The sequence below is a fragment of the Bos indicus genome, chromosome X (assembly GCF_029378745.1).
Source record: "Bos indicus isolate NIAB-ARS_2022 breed Sahiwal x Tharparkar chromosome X, NIAB-ARS_B.indTharparkar_mat_pri_1.0, whole genome shotgun sequence".
In the NCBI taxonomy this organism is placed as follows: domain Eukaryota; kingdom Metazoa; phylum Chordata; class Mammalia; order Artiodactyla; family Bovidae; genus Bos; species Bos indicus.
The window spans coordinates 98573538-98601375 of NC_091789.1; the positions used below are offsets into that span (position 1 = coordinate 98573538).

The window sequence follows — 27838 nt, forward strand, 5'->3', positions numbered from 1 at the left end:
TTTTCCATCTCAATCTGGATTGAGAAAGCAAAACAACCATTTTTAAAAGTCGCATTAGCCTTAGTTTGGACCTCAAAAGCATAAATATTTATCTCTTTCTTCTGTCAGGACCCTGCTAAAAAGAATGAGAAGGAATAAAATAAGGTATGAAATTGTAACAGTGAAGAGGATGGAAGAAGGTGATATCAATAGGTGAGGGATTTCAATAAATTGCTGGGAGCACAAAACAAAGAGTGTTTACAGTTGAAGGAGAGCCAGCAACACCACTCAGGGGCTTGCAGCTGGAGAGGGAGCCAATCAGGCCAGCAGAGGCCCAGAGAGAATCCAAGCTTGAAGATGGTAGGTATGAAGGAGAGTAGGCGTGACTGGGGGCTGAAAACGGGGGCATAAACTGAAGGTAAGTACATGAAATCCTCCCCCATGCCCTCCCCCCAACTCCCAGATCCAAAACACAAGCTGCCTGGCATTCATCCCTAGGCAAAATATCAGAGAACTCCTGGTTAAAGGAATTAGACTCTGTGGTATTACTTAGGGCACCTAGTGGCATGCTGTTGCTCCCAGAATAAAGTGCTTTTCATTCTGGCATTTGGGGGTCACCCATTACAACTGTCAGCTCCTGGTGGCTCACCTAAAATAAGGTCGGGGAGTGAACAAGCCAGTTGGATATACAGACATCTCACTCAGCTTTGTATCAACTCATTTGCAAACTATAAAAGAGAAACTATGAGAGAAAAGGTAAGCAGCCTAGAAGATCAATCCAGGAAGTTCAACATCCAACTAACAGACACTCCAGAAAGAGAAATGGAGAAAACAAAGGGGAGAAAACTACCAAATAAATTATGTAAGAAAAGACAAGGTGCAGCAAGTTGAAAGGGCTCACTGCATACTGGGTAGCGTGAATGAAAAACAGACCTTGAGCTGAGTGTTGGTTACATTGGCTTGGCTTGTAAAAAACGGACCAAGCTATTCATTTGTCATATGAGCACTTTTCTGTATGCATTTTATATTTCAGTAAGAAGTTTAAAAAAAAAATCCTCCTAAAAAATCTGCAAGTAAAATGTCCACAGAAGATGTGCTATGATTATCGTGTGGTTTCAAGGAACCCCACACAACAGTAAGTTTAAGTAAGCATATAAATAAATAGATTTATAAGGTGGAAAATCCCAGTCCAGATATGAAACAAAGTAAAAAGTGGCATGACTTCGAGCAATTCATAGAGCATAAGAAAGGAAAATTCATTTGATCTTGATGCTAGGAAACTTTTCCTAGGAGTACAGAAGTTGGAGCAGTGGACCCATGAGAAATGAGGTGTAATTATAGCACACTATTTGACCCTGCAATGAATAATATGACATAGTCATAATCACATAAACAGTGTATTGGTGGTCAACTTTTAAAGTTCATTTGTCCAGAAAAGCACTGAAGACATAATTACTGTTAAAGAACAGAATGCAAATGTAATCAATCTTGCTGGATGTGAAAGTACAGAATACAGAAAGTGGGAGGTGGAAAGATAGTGGAGAGATGGAGGGAAGAATGGGGCACTAATAGCTCTATCTTATAAACTGAGTGGTCAAGAGATACTGTGGCAAAATGATGGAACAAGAAATTAGTCTAAATTGTACCTAATAAAGTTACAAAGGTAACTAATAGAGGACAAAATAGTAATATAACTATTAAAGTTTGGGAGGGGGAGAAAAAGTCATGTGTTGTAAATAAGCTAAATTCTCACTTGTCATAGTAGTTCAGTCACATCCAACTCTTTGCGACCCCATGGACTGCAGCGCACCAGACTTCCCTGTCCATCACCAACTCCCAGAGCTTCCTCAAACTCATGTCCATCGAGTCAGTGATGTCATCCAAGGAAGAAGTCAGTAGATGATGTATGATGTTTAAAGTTGATAAATGAAGAAATTAGCATCAAAGCATGTTTATTTAGAGATAGGAAGTTACCACCAGAAAACCTGAATGGTAGAAGTGGTCACCTCTGGGGGTTGGGTCCTTGGTGACTCGACAGTAAAGAATCTGCCTGCAATGCAAGAGACCTGGGTTCAGTCCCTGGGTCAGGAAGATCCTCTGGAGAAGGGAATGGCAACCCACTCCAGTATTCTTGCCTGGAGAATTCCATGGACAGAGGAGCCTGGAGGCCTATAGTCCACGGGGTCACAAAGAGTTGGACATGACTGAGTGACTAACACTTCTACTCAGGAGGTTGGGAAGTGGGGGACAGAGAGACATTGGTTTTTTACTATATATGTCCTTCTGTACTATCTGCCCTTTAAAAATTATGTATATGGGGCTTCTCTGATGGCTCAGTGGTAAAGAATCCCTCTACCAATACAGGAGACACGGGTTCGATCCCTGATCTGGGCAGATTCCACATGCTGTAGGGCAACTAAACCCGTGGGCCAGAACTACTGAGCCCATGTGCGGCAACTACTGAAGCCCTAGAGCCTGCGCTCCACAACGAGAGAAGCCACTGCAGTAAGAAACCCGCGCACCGCAACTAGTCCCCCACTTGCCTCAACTAGAGAAAAGCCTACAAAGCAATGAAGACCCGGCACAGCCGTGAATAAATAAATATAATTCTACAACTGTGTATATGTACTGCTTTGATTTAATTTTAAAAAACAAGTCCCTCTTCTTTCTTTGGACCCCAGTCTCCCACACAATCCATACAAAGTGGGGAGGTTGATGATTCAAGGTGATGTGAGGTCTTATTCTCCAAAATCTATGCTTCTTTCTAGAGCAGAAGCAAGACAGGAGAGTGAAAGACTGATTCCTAACTAACCCCTCGACTCCTCACAGTATCACAATCATCCTTTACAGATGCCTTCTCACTTGCCCCAGCCTGCACCACCCTCTAGTCTCCTTCAAATCCCACCATCACTAGTCCAGCCTCGCCAGTCTTCCATTCATTCAACTGTTTACACCCATTAGTTATTTATACCTGCCTGAGTCACAAAGGATTTCAGGTGGCTTACTCTAATAACACAGATAAGGAAAGAAGAAAAATTGAACTAGAAAATAAGAACTCAGAAAAAGAGATCAACAAAGATGCTAGAGCTGTACTTCAAATTAACTGGTAGCTGAGGCAGAAAGCAGTATAAAATGAGCCATGACAGCTTCATATTAGGAAGGAGAAAATACAGCCATTTTCAGGGGAAGCAAACCTTTGCCAAGCACTGAATTCTTCAAGTCATTGTCCATGGGAGATTTCAAGAAGGAAAAGGAAATGACTGTTTTTGATTTGTTTGGTTTTGTTTCGTTAAACTTCAAGTTGTCCTATTTTAATGATTTGCTCTCCAGGTATTTGGATGACTTATCTCCTACAAAAACTGAAGAATCTTAGATAATATCATGTTTATGAAATGAAGTATATAAGAGCGTATATTTTGGCATAATCGAGAATTATGTCATTGGTTTTCTTCCCCTGGGAATGACTATTTATTGAGCACATACAAGTATCAGGGAACACCATTCAAATGATCTTGGTCAATCCTGAGAGATGGGCATTGTCATCTCATTTTCCAGATGAAGAAACTAAAGGTCAGAGAAGGTGAAATGACCCCAACCCAGTTGGTTGGGGCAGAGCCGAGATTCAAACTTAGGTCTGCCTGTCTCCAAAGCTCATTCTCCCCCTCCCCCCCACTTTATTTATTTTTTAATTGAAGGATAATTGTTTTACAGAATTTTGTTGTTTTCTGTCAAACCAAAGCTCATTCTTTACATTTCATACTGGGGGGCCTCAAAACCAAGGCCCCCAGGCTAGAGATACCCTGCCCAAGGCAATGGGGACACAGTGGTGACACAGGCCAACCCTATCCATGAAAACAGAAAAGGGGGGATTACAGGCCTTGCTGCCAAGCCAGAAACTGCCTCTGAGCTGCCTCAGTCACATTAAATGAGGACTTCCAAGTCAGAAAGAAGGTTGGGCCTGGTGCTTCCAGAAAAGGAAACCACAGACCCCAGCTATAAATCTAACCAATTTGACTTCTGAGGGGCTGAACCAGAGCACAGGGTCTGTCTCCCACTGAAGCAAGAGATCCTTTATTCAGGTGATGCATCATCTTTATCTCTTCCTCCCCGAACAAATCACCTGGCCTCCTGGAGGCCTGGCTTTCTCATCTGCGGGACAAAGATAATGATCCCTACCACCTTCACGGGATTTCAAGGCAGAAAATAGCACATTTAAGGAATGATGCTTTAAACACTGGCATTAACACTAGAGTGGCATTTCTAATCAGAGCTCTTCTGCTCATACACATGGAGTGGCCTCCTATTAAATCCTTTCTCTCTCTGTCAGCCTCAGTCTTCTCATCTGTAAAATGAACAGCCTGAGCTGAGTGATTCTGATATTATTAAAACCCTGCTGGTCATGAATGGCTTAAACTCTGCTATGTCACAGCATTTATCAATATGCTGTCACTGTCTTTCTCCCCCAGTAGATTATCTGTACTCCTACCACCCAAGTTCAGGCCTTGTCACCTCTCATCTAGCCTGTCACAGCGGCCTCATCACTGGATGCCCTCTAGTCTACCTCTCAAAGTGCAGAGATCTAGCAGAGATCTCTCCAAAACATGGCTCTCAACAGCCACCCCATACTCTGCAATACACACCTCTTCCCTCAGCTTAGAACTCCATGTTGGTTCCCAGTTCCTAACAGAATAAAGCTCCTTATGCTGCTACTCAAGTGTCCTCCCGATCTGGGCCAGCCAAGTCATCAGACTCTTCTCTGGATCTTCCCGGTTTGTGCTCTAGGTTGTACTAACCTGGTAAATGTGCTCCCTTCCCCACCTCCATACACCTTGCTGGCCCTCTGCCTTAATCACCCTTTTGCTCCCAATTCCCACTGACCGAGATGCCATCCTGCTTCACCCAGGTAACCCCTGCTCATCCTCCAAGCCTCAGAAAACCCATCAGGAAACCCTCCCCATCAGTCTGGGTAGATGTCCCTCCTTTGGGCACCCATGGCCTCCTGTGTTCCCCTCTGGCATAGCACACAGGACCCACATTACATTTCTCTTTTCCACCTGACTGTGAGCTCCCTGAAGCCAAGAAGAGTATACTATCCATGATGGAATTCCCTTGCCTGCAACAGCACAAGCTGTGGCATATCCCTGGTGTACAACAGTCACTGGACGGCCCTCTCTCTCTCTCAGAAATGTGCTGAGCTCCCTCATGGCCTCTCCCCATGCCTTTCCATGGCACAGAATTTCGCAAAGTTATTATTAATAAAAACGCCTATGGCTGAGTAAACACACACTCTTTGCTGAACACTTCTGTATCTGTCATCTCACTGAATTCTCACAACAATCACAAAACGGGTCATTTATGAATTACCTAGCATAGCAGGTATACAGTTGTGAGAGATGTCTCCCAGTTTTATAAAGAAATTTGAGGGAAGGAAGAAATTATGTACTCTCTCTCTTTTTTTTTTTAGCACAGAATAATGACAATAATTTTAAAGTGGTTCGAAGAGGAAATTATAGGTTTTCTTCAGGTGAATGCACTAAACTGCATCTAGAATCCATCAGGAAATCACAAGCCTCATCCAGATATGCAGTCTTATTATCCCTTAAAAAAAAATATATATATATATACACACATACACATACACACACATATATACACACACACACACACACACATACACATATATATATCACAGCTACAAATACATTTGACATTAGTGAAATGGTACATATCAGGTGATAATTGTGATAAATTTCCCTCTAAAATGTTAGAGGAATCATCCTGATCTGTCGTGTAGCCTTGGGTGGTCATCTTTGTTTTGAAAAGGATGTGATGAGACAATCTTGGCTGGGTTGTTTTGTTTGCAACACTTCACCTCTAGAGGGCAGGGCAGGCTCACATATTATTTTCCATCCTTATTCCTCAGTTTTCCATCCTGATCAGGACCTTGCTGAGTGTGGTAGACAGTCAGGAAACTTTCTGATACATTTTTGTCGGGTAGGAGGCCAGGGGCGATGGGAATCTCACCCATCAGAAAATAAAGTTTTATCCCCATTTACTACTTTAGAAAAAGAAGGCTCTGAAAGTTAAGTGACTAGAAAGTCACGTGAAGTCCTCATTCCCACAATACCACATTTTCTAAATTGAAAGGCCCAGGGAACTTCAGCTCCTAAGTGCTTAAGAACAGGTATCCTGGGACTTCCCTGATGGTCCAGTGTCTAAGACTCTGTTTTCCCAATGCAGGGGGCACGGGTTCAACCCCTGGTTGGGGAACTAACATCTTACATGCCACACTGTGTGGCCAAAAAAAAAAAAAAAACCCTAAAAACAAAAACAAACAATAAAACAGGCATCCTTGCATGAGTGCTTTTCAACATGGATGCCTGGAGAGAGACCCAATACTACAAGGAAGTGAGGGTACTAGCAAATGATCTTGCCGTAAATGGCTTACTGCAAAAGAAGAATAAGTTATTTACTCACCATTCTTCCCTGTGACCAGTGTTCATTCTTCTGCCAGGGAACATAGCAGAGAATGAGCTAGAATGACTGTCTTATTCTGACTCCAAGACACTGTGCCCAGGGTCAGGGCCCAATAAAGATTTGATGGCTAAATAAGTAACTTCCCACTGGATAAGGCAGATGGTACACAGTCCTATGCAGGCCTCTTTGCTCCTTTCAGGACAGACGGTCTCGCATTGAGGGAGAAGACCATGGTATGACATGGCCATGGTATGGGAAGGACAGGTAATGGTGAAGAGATTGGCTTAAACGTCTCTAAAGTCTCATCTGACTCCGCTACCCTGACATCCTATGAACTGGGAGATTGGTAAGTGGGAAGAACACAGAAGGCAGAGGCCAAACAGCTCCAGGGAGTGTGAGGAAAAAGCCATACAGAAGCCAAGAGAACTCTGGAGTTGAGTCATCTCTCTCTACAGGAGTCCTGAAAGGAAGAACACCTTAGCCACCCCTGGCTGTTAGTGTCCCAGGACTTAACCTGACATTCATTTGTCTGCTCAGCATTTACTGAGCAGCTACCATGTGGTCCGCCATGCATTTCCAAGCTTCTAGCTCCTTCAGTTACACCCACAGCACCTAGCAGAGGGACTGACATGACATGCATGTGATACACAGCTATCTCAATCTGAAGGAGCCCTCAAGCTAGTAGAGATGATACAAGATATAAACAAATAAGTGTATAAAGAGGGACAAAGTGCTCATTTCAAGGGTCAGGGATAGATCAGGGAACAAACATGGGAGAGGTGACAGCAGTGGAGTGCAGCCTGGGCACTGGATGGAACGGCCCGGGAGAAGGGAACAGCGTGAGCAAAGACCCAGAGGCTTGGGCTTCCCTGGTGGGCCAGTGGTTAAGACTCTGCACTTGCAATGCAGGGGAGTCTCGGGTTCTATCCCTGGTTGGAGAACTAAGCTCCTGCATGCTGTGGGTGTGGCCAAAATAATAATAATAAGGACTCAGAGGCTCTCAGGGGGTTGAGTGGGCTGACAATGGGGCACACAGGCCAGGCTGGCTGTAACTCAGTCTGTGTGAGGGGACCAGAAAAAGATGAGAGGAGAAAGGTAAGATCCTAAAGGGCCCATGCATGGGAGGCAGAGCTTCTGAAACCTTCTCCTAAAGGTCAAGACAGCAGGAAACTGCTGGAGCCCCACAGAAAGCGTGGTCTGGCGGTACCGCATCAGGGGACCAAGGGAACAAGAGCAGGAGGGCGTCGATTAGGAGGCTCCCAGGAGAGGGAGGTTGACTCAAGCAGTGGTCCCAGGAGCTCTGCGGGTGGAAGCCCAGAGCTACACTCAGAGCATGTTAAACCATCTTCACGCCCACCTGCAGGAGGCAATGATAGTCCAAAGGCTCAGTAGCCAGATAGTTCTGGGCCCCATGCAGTTGTGTAACCTTGGGCAGGTCACCATACCTCTCTGATCTCCCATTTCCCTGTCTGAAAAATGAGGATAACACGAACACCCACCTGGCACAGACTCTGTGAATGAGATAAGAAGCAGCACCGAATGGTGGGTGAGAATGCTGTGGATGGACTCTGGAGTCCAGCCACCTGGACTCCTAGCTCCTTAGTTCTGCCGTTTATGCACTGAGTGACCTTGGGGAAGTTATCCAACCTTTCTGGGCCTCAATTTCCTCATCTGTGAAGTGGACTTAATAACAGTATCTATCAATAACACATCAAGGGATTCATGTGGTGATTGAATGAATTAATAAATGGAAAGCACTTGGAACAAACAGTGCTTGGCACTCAGTAAACACAGGTTAAAACAATGTTGGCTACTGTTACATAAAACCACACAGGGTGGTGCCTGGCACACAAAATTGAGGCTCACTCAGCACATGTGTGGCCCCTTCTCCATGCCCCGGGCCTCTTCTGTGCTCCCAGAAAATTCAGAGGCCATGGGAGGCAGAGGTGGGACAGATGAAAGAATAGCAGAGAGCAAGCCAGGATTTGGTCTTCTTCCCCTTACCCAAACACCCAACACCAGGTGATGCCCACTCTCTTCAAAGCTCCCCCTGCCCCAGGTCCTGGCCTCCACGCCTCATTGCCTGTGCTACTCATTTTGTCCTAAGCACCAGCACTATGATGGGTCAGGTATGGGCCCCTGTGTCTTTGGCCAGGGGAGGGGGTGGGGGGATCTCAAGAACAGAGAGTGTGGTGTTTGCTCAGCCTGGAGGCCCCTCCTGCTCTCTGCACACAGCCAAGAAATGTTTGTGGATGACAACAGCCCCATTCTCGCCGCAGATCTAGACAGAGAAGCAAGATTCCTCTAATTCTCATTCAATTCGACATTATCATTGCCTCCCACACAACTATAATGCTCCCAACACAGTGGCGGGGAGAGAAATGGTATTCCCTCCTGAGAAGAAGGAGAGGACCCCCCCCTGGAAAAAGTGCCCAAGACCCCAAAGGAGACAGACTTCCCTAGGGCCCCCCGGGCTCCCTCCCTCCCCCGTAGCATCCACAGCCCCTGCGGGGAGCACACTGTCAGTCCACTGCACACAGGAGACGCCACAGCAGTGCCTAGACCAGCACTGCCCTGGCTGACAGGAACAGCAGGCTGGCCCTGCTGACTGCTGTTCCCTAGTGCAAGCCAGCTTGCTGGGTGGGCAGGGTGGGGGGGCAGAGGATGGAGAGTTACCACCAAACAGGCTTCAGCCCACCACTGCCTACGGCAAAGCCAGAGCTGGGCCCAGGCAAAAAGAGTGGGAAATGCAGCTCTCCTCAGCGTGGAGGACTCAGCAGTGGCCCCGGCACAGCTGTAAATCATTCCAGGCGCCAGGATGGCAAGGGGGCCCAGGCCATGATCGACAACAAAAACAGAGATCTTCTCTAATCATGACGGGTGAGACGGGGGGGGGGAAAGGGTGGCAATTCCAGGGGGACAGACCTGAGCGTAGTGGATATTAGCAGCTGCTAAACAAACATACAAACAAAAGCAAGCAAAGACTTCACATACAAAGGCCCAGAGGCCAGAAGGAGGTCGGGCCTTATCATGCGCTATGCTGCACTAGGAAGGCCACACCCAGAGCACAGCAGAAGGCAGACTGGCATCTGGGAACCTGTCCAGGAGAGACAGTGCGGGAGGGTGTGGGGATCCTGGGGGGATGACATGGTGGGGGTGGACATAACAGCTGCTATCAACTGCAGTAGAGGGCAAGTTCCCAGGCTTGGGAGTCTGTCTCATGGCTCTGTGACCTCTGGAGTGTTGCTTCACTTCTCTGAGCCCTCGGTTTCTTTGGCTGGAAAACGTGGGTTGTGGTGACAGACGCACAGGGTAGCTGGGAGGACTGAATATGCCCCTGGGCGAGGGGCCCTTCCATGCTGGGCCCAGACCCCTCTCTCCCCTCGTTCTCCACCAGAGGGAGCCGGGGGACCAGGAGCGCCCCGCTTGTACCAGCTCTACCTAGCCTCCCCCAGTGCTGCAGCCTCTGCTGCTCAACTCCCACCCTGCCTGCCCTGGCTTTCAGCAGCAGCCTCTCACCCACTCCTTACAAACCCAGAGGAGGCCTGGCAGGGGAGTAGCTTGCAGCAGCTGTGGCGACAACAATGGCTACTGCATCAACAGGCCCTCCTGACACCTGGCCGAGAGAGAGGGAGGGAGAGTGGAAAGGAGGGAGACAAGGCCTTCTGCCCTCCCCCATCAACTCCCCCTCTCATCACTCATTCCAGAGCCATCTCCCCCTGCTCGAATCCTCCAGAGACCTCAGGCTCTCTTGGCCTCTTCCAGTTTGTGACTTGGTCAGGTCCTGAGGCTCCAGAAAGCTCCAGTGGAAAAATAACAGGCCTTGGAGACAGGTGGACTCGGGTTATAGCCCTAGCTCTGTTAAGAACTGGCAGTGTAACCTTGAGCAAGGTCCCTTCATTTTTTGGAGCCTCAGTTTCCCCATCTCTAAAATGGAGTTGCTAGTGCTCACTGCACAGGGTGTGTTGCGAGGACCAAAAGAGGTAATAATGGATGTGCAAATATATATGGTTAGGAGAAATTTGAAGTACTATCTAAAATCCCCTTATTAACCCATTAGGAAATGTGAAGCAACAAACACAAATGTGTTTCACAAAATGTGAAATCCAACGAACAGCCTGGAGGCTGCACAGAGGGAAGGACCGAGAGGCAAGCCTGCCCAGATGGCAGAAGCCCAGAGCTCAAGAGCAAACAGGCTTCCAAACCCACATCTGCAGGGTGGAGAATAGGAGGGGAACTGAATCCTAGAATTGGGGAAAGCCTTGGTCATTTCATAGGGCTTTCCACCAGTTCAGAAATTATGTTTTCTTTAGCCCTTCCCTATCCCCTTGAGGCAGTCCACTGCCTCATCAGACCAGGCTGGAAAGTTCTTTCTGATTTATCCCCAATTTTCCCATCGCTCCCGGTTCTGCTACCTGGAGCACACATAACGAGGTTGCTTCCTCTGTCACAGGCTTGACCACTCTGGAAGTCTTCTGCAGCCAGGCTCAAGGACCACAGTGCCCATCTAGTCTCCCTTTGCCTTCACCCTACCATGGTCCTCTCCTGAAAGGGTCTTGCTTGGTTGACCTGGCCCCTCCCTCCAGTGTGGGGCCCCAAGCTGTACACAGTCAGTCCTCCTGGAATGAGCTCCAAGCAGCCCCCCCATCCCTCCCCCAGGCAGAAGAGCCCATCTCCCTCTGGGGCAGCCCACACCAAACCTCAGCTGAGGGTGCACTGCAGTGAAGCCCAGCCGAGTCCTTGAGCTGCAGCTGCTGCTCCTGGGGCCCAGCCATCTCAACCCAGCACCCCAGCCTGCTGCCTCACCACGGGGGAGTTGCAGAGAGCTGTCTCCCGGCAGATTTCCTGAGGCAGAAGGCTTCCCCACCCCCAGCCCAGCCTCCAAGAGACACTCCGCTGGTTGTGGCACATGGTAGGACCAGCTGAGCCGTGAGAGGAGGAGGAAAGCTGTCCATTTGCTAGAGGACTTCAGACTTGGTCTGTAGTGGTGGCTGGATTAGTCACAGAACCATCAAATCTAAGCTGGGGGGGGCCATTCAAGAGAATTCAAGGCAGATCCTGCCTTTTATAAAGATATGGGGGAATTGATGCCCTAAGAGAGGAAGGGACTCAGTCAAGGTCACAAAGCCAGTCTGCAGCAGAGCTGGAAGGGGAACCTGGGTTTCCTAACTCCCGGTTCAGTATTCTTTCCAGTCCAGCAGTAGAGAAATCAGAGAGCCTTTAAGGTAGCCCTGTGAGCCTGCACACCCTTGGCTCCCTCAGCTTGACATTTATCCCAACCAGCTCATCATGGTATCTACATGGAGAAGTGGACCCAGCCCATGCCCCACCAACCCAAGAGATGTTGCCAAGGTGTCTGGAATAAGCAGACACACGGACCCCAGCACAGACACTGGCACTGATCCAACAACAGGGAAGATCTGTAGACTTCCCTTGCTGGTATGCTCTTTAATTGGGCGGTGTTTTTCTTGAGGGTGGAGAGGGGGTGGTCTTTGAGGAACTAGCCAAGGGCCGGGCCTCCATCTTTGCTCCCCCAGCCAGGATGTGCTGCAGTTCCCCCTCAGAGGGACGTCTCAGCCTCCAGCTGCCATTCTGGTCCCCACTTGCCTCTCAGGAAAGGATGGAGCTGAGGCTGCCAGAGGAGAAAAGATCAGGCCTGCGCTCAGGACCTGCAGAGGAGACCCGAATGGTGGGGGGAGTCGCGGCCGGGGGTGGGGGGGGGGGGGAGGGCTTTCGTTCCCCTGCGGCTCTGAGCTGACATCGTGACAGACAATAAATATCCCAACCCGCACATCCAAATAGAATAAATAAAGAAATGAAAAGCCATCCTCTGGCAAGGATACAGGGAGGGGGTGAAGAAGTGGATGGGGTGACGACTGCTCCAAGCTCTCACTGGCCACGGTTTTGAGAAAGAAGAGATGCCTGCACTCATCGGGCCAACCCACTCTGGGGAAGCTAGAGAAGGGGTATCGGCTGCCTGAGGGGGCGCCCGGCTTTTCCCGACAGGTTGGGACAGGAGAGGACACGGAATCAGGCACTGGCTTCTTACTTTACTAGCCGTTCAAGTTGAAGAGGGAACTAGCAGGGAAGAACCGGGGAAAACAAACACGCGTTCCTTACTTTCTCTGGAGGGTTGTGGCGGGGCTGGTGCTGGTACTGGTGCTGTGGCCGCCGCCGGCCCCGGGGCTGGAGCTCCTGGATGCGCCGCGGCTCAGCTGGCCCCGCTCCCGGGGTGGCCGGGGCCCCACGCCCACCGCCGCCGAATAGCCGGATTCCTTCTCGCGGCCCGGGTGCGCCGGCCCAGCCTCCCTCCCGCCACGCTCGCGACCCAGGGCTGGGTTCTCGTGGTGCAGGTGGCACTGGGCCACGTCGCGCTCGCGGGCAGAGTAAGCAGCAGTGTCCTGGAGTGGGTAGGAGGCGTCCCGCTCCTTGTCCCGATACACAGCCTCCCGGTTCTGGTAGGCGCCGTCCCGGTTCGGGTAGCCCACGTCCCGGGCCGCCTGGTGGAACTGGCTCTCCCGCAGCTCGCGGTGGTGGAACTGGGTCTCGCGCAGGTTCTGGTACTGGCTCTCGCGGCTCGGGCTATCCCGCGCGCCGTGGGGGTCCCGGTGCAGCTCCCCGCGGTGCAGCTGGCTCTCCTCCCTCAGATCGCGGTTCTCCTGGGTGAGCTGGTCCAGCTGGCCCTCCAGCTCTTCGATGCGCCGCCGCTGGGTCTCCAGCAGCTGCTGCTGGCTCTCGATGATGTTGTTCAGCTCCAGCAGGTACTCCACCGCCCGGTTGGGGCTCTCGGATCCCGGGCCGCCGGGGGGACCCGACCCCGCCTCCATCCTGGCGGCCCAGGGGCAGGGGAAGGGGCAGGAAAGCCCGATCCCAGCTCGCTCACGGCGCCACCCTCCCCCGGGCCCAGCCGGGGGAGGGGGCCGGCGGGACGCGAGGGCGCGCACCGGGCTCGAGGGCCCGGGGGCCCGGGGGGGCCCGGGAGACAGCGCTGGGGCCGGCGGCACGGGGAGCAGGAGCTGAGGCTACCGCCGCCGCCGCCGCTGCCGCCACGGCTCCGGAGGACGCGGCCCGCGGCGCTCCGCCCGCTGCGGAGTCACTGCGCAGCGCGGCCGCGCGGGACCGCCCCGGCCGCCGGCCCGCCCCCCGCCCCTGCCCCCACCCCGCGCACCCGGCCCGCCCCCGCGCGTCCCACCTGCAGCCGCCGCAGGCGCCCGAAGCTGGACCAGCCCCAAGGGCCCCACGGGCCAGCCCCATCACAAGCTGCTGGAGATCTCTCCATTTCACCGGTCCCAGGGTCCTCGCTTAATGCAGGCTAAAGAAGCCCTCCATCCCAGTCCGTTCCAATGTCCTCGGGTCCACAGGCCCCAAATCCTCATCTAAGACCTTCCAGGAACCTCCATCCCAGGCAGCCCCCAGGTCCAGGAATCCCTCAGACTCCCTATTCCCTGGGTCTGCCAATCCTAAGTGTCAGTGTTCCTATCCCATCCAACCCCTGGACTTCCTACCTCTGGAGACCTCTCTCTAGCCCATATCATGGGCAGTCCCCAGGATCTCCCACCTCAACAAGCCCTGGGACTCCCCATCACAACCAGTCTTAGGCTCAAAGCTCCATTCATTCATTCAGCCCTCATTTTCTGCTCTCCTTTGGAAATGCTCATCTCCATTTACTCCATCACCTCCATCCAATGAAACTGTACCCATCCTGCAAGACAAACACCACCTCATTGAAGCCAGCCCTGATCTCCCCAGCCAGAAGCGCTCACTTCCTCCACACTTTTTTTTGTGTGTGGCACTTGTAGAACTCTGCTTTACAGCCCATTTGTTTTTGTTCTTGTTGCATGTCCTCTGTCAGACCAAGCTCCTTAAAGCCAGAAACATGTCTTTATTCATCTTTGTGAGCAGGCTGGGATAGAAGAGAAAGCTTGAGTTTTACAATCATACAGAACTGGATTTAAATTTCATCTCTCTGAACTTCTTTTTCCCTCTCAGTAACACCTACCTCACAGGGGGTGGTCTTGGGAAAAGCATGCAAAATCATTTGGCACAGAAAAGACAACGCAGAGAATGAAAGAAAATATTTGCAAATGATACATATGAATATGTAAAGAACTCTTACAGTTCAACAGCAAAAAGACAACCCATTTTTTTTTAATGGGCAAAGGACTTGAATAGATACTTCTCCAAAGATATACAAATGACCATTAAGCACATGAAAAGATACTCAACATTATTAGCCATCAGGGGAATGCAGATAAAAACCACTGTGAGCTTTCCTTCCTAATGTAAAAGGAAACTTTCACAATGTCCAGAGCCCTTGATACCCTACAGATGAAGGAGGATATCCTTAAATTCCTTGCAGCAGGAACCCACTTAGGTGGCACCAACCTTGACTTCCAAATGGAACTGTACATCTACAGAATGCAGTGATAACATCTACATCATAAATCTGAAGAGAACCTGAGAGAAGTTTCTGCTGGTGACTCATGCCATTGAAAACATAGCTGATGTCAGTGTCACATCCTCCAGGAATACTGGTCACCAAACTGGACTGAAGTTTGCTGCTGCCACTGGAGCCACTCCTGTGGCTGGCTCCTTCACTCCTGGAATCTTTTGTTAATGAGATCCAGGCAGCCTTCCATGAGCCATAACTTCCAGTGGTCATTGATCCCATAGCTGGCCATCAGCCTCTCACAGAGGCATCTTATGTTAATCTGCCCGCCATTGCTCTGCGTGGCACAGATTCTCCTCTGCTCGGCACAGATTCTCCTCTGCACCAGGTGGACACTGCTACCCCAGGCAACAACAAGGGAGCCCACTCCATGGGTCTAATGTGAATACTGTCCTGGGAAGTACGGTGCATGCGTGACACCATCTTCCATGAGCACTCACAGGACATCATGCCTGATCTCTGTTTCTACAGAGACCCTGTAGAGATCGAAAAGAATAAATAGGTCACTGATGGAAAGGCTGTGACCAAGAAGGAATTTCAGACCGAATGGACTGCTCTAGTTCCTGAGTTTACTGCTACTCAACCTGAGATCACAGGCTGGTCTGAAAGCATGTTGGTGCTCTCTGCGCCTATTGAGCAGTTCTCTGCCAAAGATCGGAGCATTCAACCCACCACTGAAGACTAATCCCAATGCTCAAGCCAGTGAATGGGTAAGAATGACCATTGGGTAGTATTAAGCTATTCTTCACAGACTCTTGAACAGAAAACAGAAATAAAGCTGTTGAAAAATAAACATCAGTTTCTTAAAACACACATATACAGATACCACTTCACATCCACTATGATAACTAAAATAAAAAGGACAGACAGGGAGTAGTTTTGGTTGAGCATATGTAGAACGATTGGAACTCTCAGTCGTTACTGCTGGAAATGTAAAATGGTGTGGTTGCTTTGGAAAACCATTTGAAAGTTTCTCAAATTGTTAAATATAGGATTACCATATGACCCAGGAATCCACTCCTAGGAATATACCCAAGGGAAATGAAAATATGTTTACCTGAAAACTTATACATGAATGTTCATAGCAGCATTATTCATAATATCCCCAAAATGAAAACAATTAAATGTTCATCTGTTGATGAATGGGTAAACAAAATGTGGTATATCCACATGGAGGAATATTATTCAGCCATAAAAATGATTGGAGTTCCAAAATATATAAACAGCTCATCCAACTCTCTCTCTATATATAAAAAGAACAACCTGATTTTTAAAATGGGCAGAAGGCCTGAATAGACTTTTTCCCAAAGAAGATGTACAGTTGGTCAACAGGTCCATGAAAAGATGCTCAACATTACAAATCATCAGAGAAATGCAAATCAAAACCACAGTGAGATATCACCTCACATCTGCCAGAATGTCTATCATCAAAAGACCACAAATAACAAATGTTGATGAGGATGTGAAGAAAAGGGAACCCTAGTACACTGTTGGTAGGAATGTAAATTGGTTCAGCCATTGTGGAAAGCAGTATGGAGTTTCCTCACAAAAAAATAAAAATAGAACTGCCATATGAGCCACCAATTATACTCCTAGGTATATATCCAAAGAAAATGAAAACATTACTTCAAAAAGATATATGCATGCCAATATTAAAAGAGGAATGGATAAAGAAGATGTGGTATATGTACAAGATGGAATACTGTGCATCCGTAAAAAGAATGAAATTTTGCCATTTGAAACAATATGGATGGACTTGGATGGTATTATGCTAAATGAAATGTCAGACAGTGAAAGACAAATACTGTATGATATCATTTATATGTGGAATGTAAAAAATAAAATAAACTAATGAGTATGACCAAACAGAAACAGACTTACAATTATAGAAAACAAATTAGTGGTTACCGGTGGGGAGAGGGAAGGGGAGAGAGGCAATAGAGGGGTAGGGAGAACTACTGTCTATAAAATAAGTAAGCCCATAGTTAAAATGGATAACCAACAAGGACCTACTGTATAGCACAGGGAACTCTTCTGAATGTTATGTGGCAGTCTGAATGGGAGGGGAATTTGGGGAGAACAATTCTCCCCCATGGCTGAACCCGAAACTATCATAACATTGTTGATTGGCTATACTCCAATACAAAATTAAAAGTTTTTTAAAAATAATTAAGCTATAAGGATATATTGTACAACACAGGGAATATAGCCAATTTTTACAATAACTATAAATTGAGTATAACCTTTAAAAATTGTGAATCACTGTATTGTACACCTGAAACATATAATATTGTAAATCAACTATACCTCAATTTTTAAAGAAGGGATGAAGTACTAATACATGCTAAAACATGGATGAACCTTGAAAACATTATGCTAAATTATGCTAAAAGAGACACAAAAGTCCTCATATTGCATGATTCCATTTAGATAAAATTCCAGAATAGGCAAATCCATAGAGACAGAAAGTAGAGTAAGGGTTGTTAGGGGCTAGGGCATGGGTTGGGGGAAGAGGAGTGACTGCTATGGGGTTTTGGGGAGGGAGAATGAAAATTTTCTAAAATTAGATGGTGGTGATGGTTGCACAACCCTGTTAATTCAAAACCACTGACCTGTACATTTTAAAAGGGGGAATCTTATGGTATATGAACTGTATCTTGATAAAACTGCTTTTTAAAAACACTTTGCACAAAGTCTAGCATATAACAGCAGCTACAGTTAAAAAAAAAAACAAAAACACATCTATGGTGCTTACCACGTGGCAGGCCCTGTGCTAAGTACTCTACATGCACGAACTCAACTTGCATGACAGTCCTGTGAGGTGGATGATGTTATTACCTCCATGTCATGGATGGGGAAAGCGAAACCCAGAGGTTGAATGACTCGCCCAGGGTCACACAGAAACACAGCCAGGAAGCTCAGATGTTTCTTTTTCACATCTCTGTATCTTTCCTTAATACCTTGTACAAAATAGGTGCTCCGTAAGAGTTAAATTAATATAGCTATCAAATACTTCTATTTCCAGCAAATATTTACAGAGTATTTATTATGTTCCAGGCAAACCTGTGTTCCCTTTCCTGTCCCTGCTTCTCTCATTCAGATTGTGAGGCAGCACGCAGATGGGTACAAAGTTTCAGTCACAAAATATTTATCATCTACTGTGTGTCAAGCAGTATTCTAGACACTGAGGATATAGCAATGAACCAAACAGACAACAGTTCCTAACCTCATGAGCTGACATTGTACTGGGGGAGATAGACAATAAAGAACTAAAATACATAGAACATGTCAGATGGTGTACTGAGTTGAATAGTATCCCCCCAAACTTGATGTCCACCCTGTGAATGTGATCTTTTTTGGAAATTCGGATCTTTGCAGATGTACTTAAGGTAAAGTCATATTCTATTGGCATGGGTCTTCATCTAATGGGTTAGAAGATCCCCTGGAGAAGGGAAAGGCCACCCACTCTAGTATTCTGGCCTGGAGAATTCCATGGAATACAGCCCATGGGGTTGCAAAGAGTTGGACACGACTGAGCGACTTTCACTTTCACTCCATCTAATGACCGGTGTCCTTAAAAGAAGAGGGAAATTTGGACATTGATACACACACAGAGAATACCATGTGAAGATGAAGGCAGAGCTTGGAGTCTCCATGGTAGGGAACACAAAGGATTGTTGGCAACCACCAGAAGCTAGAAGAGGCATGGAAGAATACTTTCCTCCAGCCTTCATAGAAAGCATGGCCCTGCTCTCTATGAAGAAGTCCCATTTCAGACTTCTAGCCCCCAGAACTGAGAGAGAATAAACGTCGGCTGTTTCAAGCCACCCGGTTTGTGGTACTGTTACGGCAGCCCTAGGAAATGACCCCAGATGGTGCTCTGGAGAAAGGCAAAGCAAGGAAGGATGATGTAGAGCTCTGGGTGAATTAAACATAGCCTGCACCCTAAGGGTGCTCCCAGTCTAGTCAGAGAACTACGATCAATGCTATGTTCCAAAAAGGAGTAACAAAATGGAATGTGCAAAGCACAAGAGTGGAGTCACCAGGACTAGGATGTTGGGAGGTCTTTATGTATTTGAGCTGGGCTGAGGATTTCAACAGGTGGAAGTGGTAGAGCTGAGAAACCCCTGTTGGAGTCCCGTGCCATGGAAGGAAAGGAACAGAGTCAGGAAAACTGTGTTTAGGGAACCATGCAGAATTTGATTGAAGAGAGAAATAGAAGCACAAGTGTGTGTGCGTGCACATGTGTTGTAAGAGACAGGAGGAGATAAGAAGACATGGCTTGATTCCACTTGGAGAAGATTCCAAAGCCAAACAAGAGCATTTGGAATCTGTTATAGGCAATGAAAAGTCATGGAAAGTTTTTTGAGCAGGCGAGTAACAGGCTAGGAGGGAAGGGGTTCCACATGGATGTTATGTGTACCAAATATTACACACTACAAAGGGTTTTTTTTAAACTAATTTATTTGTTTTTGGCTCTTTCTTACTGTGTACAGGCTTTCTCTAGTTGCAGTGTGCAGGCTTCTCATTGTGGCGGCTTCTCTCGTTGTGGAGCACAGGCTTTAGTGTGCATGGGCCTCAGAACTTGTAGTTCAAGGGCTCCAGAGCGCAGACTCAGTAGCTGTGGCACACGGGCTTAGTTGCTCTGTGGCATACGGGATCTTCTGGGACCGGGGATTTAACCCGTGTTTCCTGCATTGCAAGGCAGATTCTTAACCACTGGACCACCAGGAAAGCCCAAAAATGTTTTTTTTAATTGGCTCATTGTTGTCGTTCAGCAGAGACTGTGGCACTACCTTCTTTTCCTGCCTGCTGCCTCCGGAGTCATTTCCCAGAAGCCTCAATCCCTGGTGTGATTGCTCTAGTTCTCCTTACCCCAGCGCCAGCTTTGCCAAGGAATGCAGAGCTAAAGCAGGAAAGAACCCTGAAAACCACATCTCACCACTGCCAGTACCCAGTCAACAAGAACTCATCATCATGATGAGAGCCATGAAATATTTTCCTCAGATTCGAAGGTGGCATCTGTTCAAATTGGTTTTTCCTATTGGGTTCTCATAGCTCTACCACGAGCAGATCTTCTACACTGTTAGCTGCCAGACACGAGATGGAAAAAAAAAAAATTTTTTTTTTAAATCATCAGTCTTTTCCCTCAGTTTTATAGTCCAGAATGTTCAAGCTGAAGCTTAGAGATTAACTCATTTTTCAGATGAGAACACTGAGGACCAGAGAGAAATGATTTGCATATAATTGCTGTGTGATCACTAGGTTATAACTTATTGCTTGGGCTATTTCCTGAGGTCTGCTATTCTAAAGAGTCTTGAGACTGAAGACTGTAAAGAGCAGGACAGTGGGAAAGTGATGATCTGTGAGGCACAGAGAAGAAAGAAAAAGGAACAGAAAAGGAAGACTCGTCCCTGTGGAGATCCCTAAAGAGATAGCAGTGCTTAAAACTGAGACAGCATTTTGCTAATTAATTAATTATCCTTCCGGCCCCTTTCCCACTAGTGGGGGAAGGGTCCAAGATGTATGTGAAGTACCTGTCAGTCTTGAACAGTCTCACAGAAAGCAATCCTAATAGACTAGTCTGGGTTTTGTTTTAGGAAAAATTTTCTCTCTGAAGATGATTTGTAAGCATGATTCTGTCAGAACATAAAACCACATAACCCAATGTGTTTCCAATTTTGTCCTAGCTTCCATAAAACTTCGAGCCAAATTCAGAGTCCAATTATAATCCAGTTCATTTTAGGTACCTGGCAACATCTATTCAGGCTTCCTTTACATGGTCTTTGGTCTGTTTTCTTCCCCATTTTTATCCCTAATTGTCTTTCTTTCATGTTGTAACTGATGAGTCGCCTAATATCCTCTTTAAAGTAGGCGGAATATAAATCTTACATAAACTAATCTGTGTTTACAGATTCTAAGGAGATTTGAACCAATGAAGGAGAGCAGGATTATGAAGATGTGATTCCTGGCTTTGAATACCCAATAGGCTGTCAGGGGGCAATGTAGTGGAATTATTCTGCTTAGCCCCAAAGGACACAGCCAGAAGCAATGGGTGAAAATTACAGGGAGACAGATTCCCAGAGGGAAGTGCCGTCTCATAGGCGAAGCCTAGCGGAAAGAGTGAGTTAACCATCAATGGAAGTCTTCAAATAGTGGCCAGACGGCTTCACTTGAAGGGTCTATTGCATAGGAAATGTAAACATTGGATGGAAGTCTTGGATACGATGTTGTTAAAGGTTCTTTGTAAGCCCTAATATATGCAAACACAGTTCTAGATGTAGACAAGAAGACTGGGGAGGGGCAGGTGGGGAGAGGAGACGGGAAAGAAAGAAACAAAGGTTCATGGAATTCTGAAACATTTTCCCCAAAAGCAGTGAACCCTAACTGCTCCTGAGACCCTTGTAAAAGGGAAAACGGTCCAAAACTAGAGCTCAAGTCTGCACTTCCCCAGTCCTATTCTTTGTGAAGCCTAGAAGGCAGGAGAAATGGAAGCAACCACTCCACTGTTCCCACTGCCACCTAACTGGCCGGTATTCAAGGAAGAGCGGGTCAAGACTCTTAAAGCTAGAAGGGGCCTGAGGGATTTTGTAACCCCAACCTTTCATTTTAGAACCAAAGAGAACGAGGCTCAGAGAGTGGAAGGAGCCTGTGTATCTGTCGGCCACTTCACCAGACCCTATGCTGCTGAAGGCCAGAGACTTGTTCTGTTTACCTTTCCCCAAGCCCAGTCTGACCCCAGGTCCTTGCACATGACGTGTGCACGGTAAGCAGTTGGAAAATCGAATTGCCCAGGAGGGCTGGAATCAGAAGTTAGGTCTTTTGACCTCCAACCTATGATAATTTCCAAGACCAAATTTCATTCAGTTCAATTCCCCGGACATTTTATTTGGCATCTCTGTATGCCAGGCTTGGAGCTATAGCAAAAATGAACAAGATGCAGGCTGTGCCTTCAAGAAGCAAACAGCTCCTCCTGGGAGCTGGGCTCTTCCCCTCTCAGGCCCTGCACACCTGCTGTTTCTTTGCCATAGAAAGCTGTTTTCTGTTGCCTTTGCCTACTTACTGCCTATTCATTCTTCAGATCTCAGTTCAAATGTCAGTTCATCAGCAGCTCCTTCTCTCACTCCCAGATGAGGCAGAACCCTCTGGTACATGCTTTCGGTGAGTCCTTCTCCTTCCTTGAACTTAGCAAGTGTGTAATTACATATTGATTTGTGTGATTCTTTGTTTGCTTCCCTCCCACCTCCCTCTCTAGACTGTTAGCTCTACAAGGGCAGATATTCTGTCTGTTTTGCGCCACCACCCCCCCCACCCACTGTACCACAAATCTGGCAAAAAGCCTGGGACGTGGTAGGTAAACAATAAGCAATCTATGTTTGTTGAATGCATGAATCAACCATCTAATGGTATATATAGATAGATAAATTATAACTACAATTCGATATGATGACAGAAATAAGGTAATATGGAAATCAATTCTTTGGGAAAGAGAAAGCCAGCTCCTGTATCAATGTAGCTGCCTTGTAGAATGTATCTCTCACTCAGTAGCTTCAGTCATGTCTGACTCTCTGTGACCCTATGGACTGTAGCCCACCAGGCTCCTCTGTCCATGGGGATTCTCCAGACAAGAATACTGGAGTGGGTTGCCATACCCTCCTCTAGGGGATCTTCCCGACCCAGGGGTGGGATCAAACCCAGGTCTCTTTACCTCTCCTGCATTGGCTGGCAGGTTCTTTACCACTAGCGCCACCTGGGAGGCCCCTGTAGAATGTATATACTGCCAGAAAGTCAAAGCACGAGAGCAGGAAATCCGTGTGAAACTGCCTGTTGCATTCAGACAAACCAAAGCTATGTGTCAGCATCCCTGTACATCCCCAGTCCTCTAAGAAAAGGGCGGTTCTGCCATAGTGGGGCAGAATAGGCAAGTGAGTGGCGATCAGGGTTTGGGCACAGTTGGCAAAATCAGACGGCATAGGGCTGGCAAGGCCAAAAGGAAGCTCCAGGAATTCAAGGTCCACAGATTTTTCTGTTCCTCAGGGTTCTCTTCTGGAGAAGGACTGAGAGGATTGGTCGGTCCTGGAATGACAGACACTTCCCTACGTTTTGGGCCGGTGGAGGTTTATACTTACTCCGAGGCATAAGAGAGTTTTGCCCTCTAGTGGTAATAATAATGATAACGATAGTGATAATAACAAGTAGGGGATGTGTGCCTTGCTAGGGTGACCAACTATCCCAGTTTGCTCAAGATAGTTTGTTTGAGCGCTGAAATTCTGCTTCCCAGGGAACCTCTCAGTCCCAGGCAAAATGGTACAGTTGGTCCCCTTGATGGTGTTCAACACACTCTGGATACGCATGATCTCATTAGATGGCTCATAAGCCCCATGGCCAGGAATCAGGATTCAGCTCCACAAATCTGCAGAGCTTTTAGAGATTCAGCCTGTTTTCCCAATGAGAAAAGATGGCCCAAGAGAAGGGAAGTAACTTCCTTTTTCAACATCATATTACAAAATGGCAGAATGAGGATCAGCATCTAGGTGTCCAGACCCACAGCTTCGTGCTGTGTGCCTCTGCCTGGCATGCCCTTACCTACTTTGTCAGTTTGTCTCTGCTCTACATCCTCCAGGAAGACTTCTGTAAATTACTCACCCCTTAATTCTTTCAGAAAGCTTCCCCCTCTGAAAGCCTGAAATATTCATTTGGCACTTAGCATGTGCTGTAAGTACTTTTTTTTTTTTTTTTTAATCCTTTACATGTATAGCTAGAAAAAAAGGAAAGTTCCTTAGCCCCTCACCCCCAACCCCAGGCCATACTGGAGAGGAAAGCAACCTCTGGGTGGAATAGTCTCAGGGTGCCCATAGTTTCTTCAGGGACCCAAGGAAAGGGCATTTGGCATTGCAGAGCAAGGAAAGAATCAGAGAAAGCCTTTTGCAATCACCAGGTGGGATGGATTTGAGAGCAAAGAGTTGAACAGAGGTGAGAATACGTCCCTCTGCAGCATTGGGGGAAAGGAAAGTGAGTGAAGCCTTCCTTGCCCCAGTGATACCATCAGGGAATGGGTTCTAGTTTTCTTGCTACCAGAATTGCAGTGTCCTTCTCTGCTTCCCTGGTTCCTGACAAGGACCCCCCAAATCAGCTCTTGCCTCTCCCCTCCACTGAGACAAATTTGCAAACTCCCACATCTCTGTGGAAACGGCAGAGAGCAGGAGAGAAGAAAAAAGGAGAAAAATCCACCCACATGCCAACAAACTGGAAAAAAAAAATAACCCAGGCCTTGTTTCACTCAGCTGTTGGCTTGCTGCTCCCTCCTACTGTGGCGGCTGCTCCTGCCTCCTGGACAGGGGCCTAGCTCTGTGCAGTCTCCCTTCCCACCCTTCGATGGCTTTCAATCCCCCTCCCTCCAACTCAGCTATGGGGAGGGAAGGTCCTGGAGCCCAGGGTAGGAAAGCTGGAAGGAAGGACTGACAGAGCCACCAAATGCTTAGAGACAGCTACAAACTCAATTCCCATCACTATTCCCCCAAACCATGCAGGAGACCCTCTTCTCACCCCAGGGACAAAGTCAAGGAGTTCTCCCCTACCAGGCAACCTCTCCCTCAGATACCCCTGCCCCTTGAAACCTCTGCTGCCTCTCTCTACCATTTCATGTCTAAACTCTGTTTTCGGTCTAACTCCCTCTACTCCAATCTTTTCATGCCCTATTCTTTCTTCACCTTCTGCCCCAGTTCTGGAAACCACATATTTTTTTTAAAAAAATGGAATGTGTTTCTAGGAAAGGAGGGCTCTGGTCATCACTATTAGGAACTACCGAGGAAAACAGAGATGTTTAGCCTGCAGGAGAGATTATTTGAGCTCAAAAAATTATGGAAAGATGGAACCACAAGGAACTTTCTGGATTACCTCGTCCAACTCTTCATTTTCTAGTTAAGGTGACTGAGGCCCAGAGATGAGAGAAGACCTGGACTGTCATGGAGAAGGGACAGCTTTGGTCTGTGGGCCTCCAGAAAACTGAAGGAGAACCAGTGGGTGAAAGATAGAAAATAGATTTAAATGACAGTTTTGTTTCTTCTTTCCAAATCCCTATTCCTGTTATTTCACTTCCTTCCCTTATGGTGCAGGATCTCCAATTCAACGCTGAACAAAAGGAGTGATAATGGGCATCCCTGTCTTGTTACTTATCTTAAAGGGAAAATTTTCAGTGTTCAACCATTATATACATTCCCTGTGGGATTTTGGAGGATGCTTTTCATCAGTTTAAGGAAGTTCCCTCTTATTCCTAACATGCTTAGAACATTTTTTTGTCACTAACAGGTGTTAAGTTTTATCAAAGTCTCAGCATCTTTCATAATGATTGTAAGTTATTTTTTCTCTTCTAATCTGTTTATATGGTCAAGAATGCAGTGCTAAGCTCAAGTGAAAGATGAAATTTCTAACACAAAAAATCATCCAAAGAGGCACTGGCTGCCTTATGGATCAAGCAGTCAGCTCCAAGGGACTGGGAATGTTCAAACAGAAGTGCAGCCATTCAATAAATATTTAGGTGCCTACTCTGCTCTAGGTGCTGACAATTCAGTGATGAAGAGGGTCCCTGCTCTCCCGGTGGTCACATTTTAGAGAAAGGATGACAGATATAAACAACCAACAAATATAGGAACAGGATCATTTCAGAAAGTAAAAGTGTTTTGAAAATATTGTACAAAGGTAATGTGACTGGGTAGATGTGGGGAACAAGATTAAATAGTCAGTGAAGGTCTCTGGACAGATTTGGGATATATTTTTACCTGAACAGCACTATCAATCAACTTGACCACATTGTCACTTAAAGATTAGTCAGGCAAAGTCTCTCCTAGGAGGGAGAGTTGAGGTGAGATTGAATGACAAGAAAGTGATCATTTCAGGAAGATCCAGAGACATGGCTTCCCAAGCAAGGTGAAACACAAGGGTGAAAGCCGTAGAGTGGGAATGATCTTGGGGTATTTAAGGGATTACCAGTCAGAAGAAGTCTGATTGGTACTAAATGAAGTAGGAGAGAAATTCTGAAGCAAGCCTGTGTAGGACCATGCCAGCCATAAAAAGGTGTTTATTCCAGGTACAATGACAAGCCACTAGAGGGTTTTGAGCTGGGATTGACATGTCTATGATCATTCTGTCTGATATGTGGGAAATGGATTATAGTGGGAGGAAAACTGAAAACAGGTAGACCAGTTAGGAGGCTAGTGATGAGACCAGTCAGAAGGTCTAAGCAGGAGACCAAAATAGCTTAGACTAGGAGAGTGATGATGAAGAAAGATAAGTGTAAAGATTTCGGATCTATTTTTATCTATTTAAATATTTTTTTAATAATTTTATTTTTAACTAAGTTTTCTGGATTTTTTTAAAATGTAAAATTCAGGTTTGTTTCTTTTTTTTTAAAATCTGTGAACCATTCTTTTTTTAAATTAATTTACAGCAGTATCAATCAACTTGATCTCATTGGCACTTACAGAGTACTCCTTCTGACAACAGCAGAGTATACATTTTCTCAGTTTGCAACAAATGCTTATCAAGGTAGACCATATTCTGGGCCATAAAACACATCTTAACAAATTTAAAAGAACAGAAATCATACAAAATATGTTCTCAGACTACAATGGAATTAAACTAGAAACCAGCAACAGAAAATTTCCAGGAAATCCCCAAATGTTTATAAATTAAACAATATACTTCTAAATAACATACGTGTCAAAGAAGAAGTCTCAAGAGAAAATTTTAAATATTTTGAGTTAAATGAAAAATACAATTTATGCTGTAGCAGATTCATTTCAATATTTGGCAAAACTAATACAATATTGTAAAGTTTAAAAATAAAATAAAAAAAAATACAATTTATGAAAATTTGGAGGACTGTGGAAAATCCCGAACAATCTACAAAAAAAAAAAAAAAAAAAACCTTTTCTGGTATATATAGCAAGGCTACAGAATACAAGGTTGATACACAAACATCAGTTGCTTTCCTATATGCCAGTAGTAAAAATTAGAATTTGAAATTTTAAGAAAATGGTACTACTTACAATAGCTGCAAAACAATGAATTAAGTATAAATATAAAAAAATATGTACAGTATCTGAATGTGGAAAATTACAAAACATTAATGAAAGAAATCAAAGAATATCTAAATAAATGGAGAGATAGTCCATGTTCATGAATTGTTGTTGTTTAGGCTCTAAATCATGTCTGACTCTTTTGCAACCCCATAGACTGTAGACCACTAGGCTTCTCTGTCCATGGGATTCTCCAGGCAAGAATACTGAAGTGGGTTGCTATTTCCTTTTCCAGAGGATCTTCCTGACCTAGGGATCAAATCCACATCTGCTGCATAGCAGGCGGATGCTTTATCACTGAGCCACCTGGGAAGCCCATGAATAGGAAGTCTCAATATTGTTAAAATATCCCAAATTGATCTACAGATTCAACATAGATTCAGTCAAAACCCTGCTGAACTATTTTGTAGATATAGACAAAGTGATTCAAAAATTCATATGGAAAAGAAAAGATCTAGTCCACCAAAACAACATTGAAGAAGAAAGTTGGAGGATACTACCCAATTTCAAGATAGCTACAGTACCTGAAGCTATAGTACATAAAATAGTGGAATGGAATAAATTTTAAGGTAGAGCTAAAAATCTTGTTGATGGATGTATGGGGTGAAGAACAGAAAGAATCAAGAAGGATGAGAAGGGAGGAAGATTGGGTTAGATACCTTTTTAAATTTCTTCCAAACTTTGTTTTGATAAAAAGTTGTAAGATCTATGATTTCTTGACCTGACTCACATATTTCTTCTAACTCATTACAGTTATACTTGGGGCTGGGATTTCCCTAGTTATTGACTCCATACCTCCAAGCTCAGGCCCATTCCCTCCCCTTTTCTCTTCTGTGGAGGGTGTCCTGGGGACTCT

At 46.2% G+C, this 27838-nt stretch overlaps 1 protein-coding gene, 1 long non-coding RNA gene and 1 pseudogene across 8 annotated transcripts in view; 2 read left to right on the forward strand and 1 right to left on the reverse strand.

Annotated features, from left to right (window-relative positions):
- The window catches only part of LOC139181382 (uncharacterized), a 46909-nt gene extending 44306 nt beyond the window's left edge, over window positions 1-2603 (forward strand). For 3 of the 4 annotated variants that reach the window (XR_011565361.1, XR_011565360.1, XR_011565358.1), the window contains 3 exons: window positions 109-144; window positions 1013-1114; window positions 2344-2603. This is a non-coding gene — a long non-coding RNA (uncharacterized lncRNA). The remainder of the gene's footprint in view (window positions 1-108; window positions 145-1012; window positions 1115-2343) is intronic. The other variant, XR_011565359.1, reaches the window with a different exon arrangement.
- The window catches only part of IQSEC2 (IQ motif and Sec7 domain ArfGEF 2), a 78078-nt gene extending 64564 nt beyond the window's left edge, over window positions 1-13514 (reverse strand). The window contains exon 1 of one of the 4 annotated variants that reach the window (XM_070784636.1): window positions 12577-13514. In XM_070784636.1, the coding sequence (XP_070640737.1) occupies window positions 12577-13283 (707 nt within the window). In that variant the 5' untranslated portion in view covers window positions 13284-13514. Of the gene's footprint in view, window positions 1-11156; window positions 11232-12576 lie in introns of those variants that run through there. The other 3 variants (XM_070784637.1, XM_070784640.1, XM_070784643.1) reach the window with 3 other exon arrangements.
- A 1243-nt stretch (window positions 13515-14757) lies between these two features.
- Window positions 14758-15636, forward strand: LOC109554895 (small ribosomal subunit protein uS2 pseudogene; annotated as a pseudogene).
- The last annotated feature ends 12202 nt before the right edge of the window (window positions 15637-27838 follow it).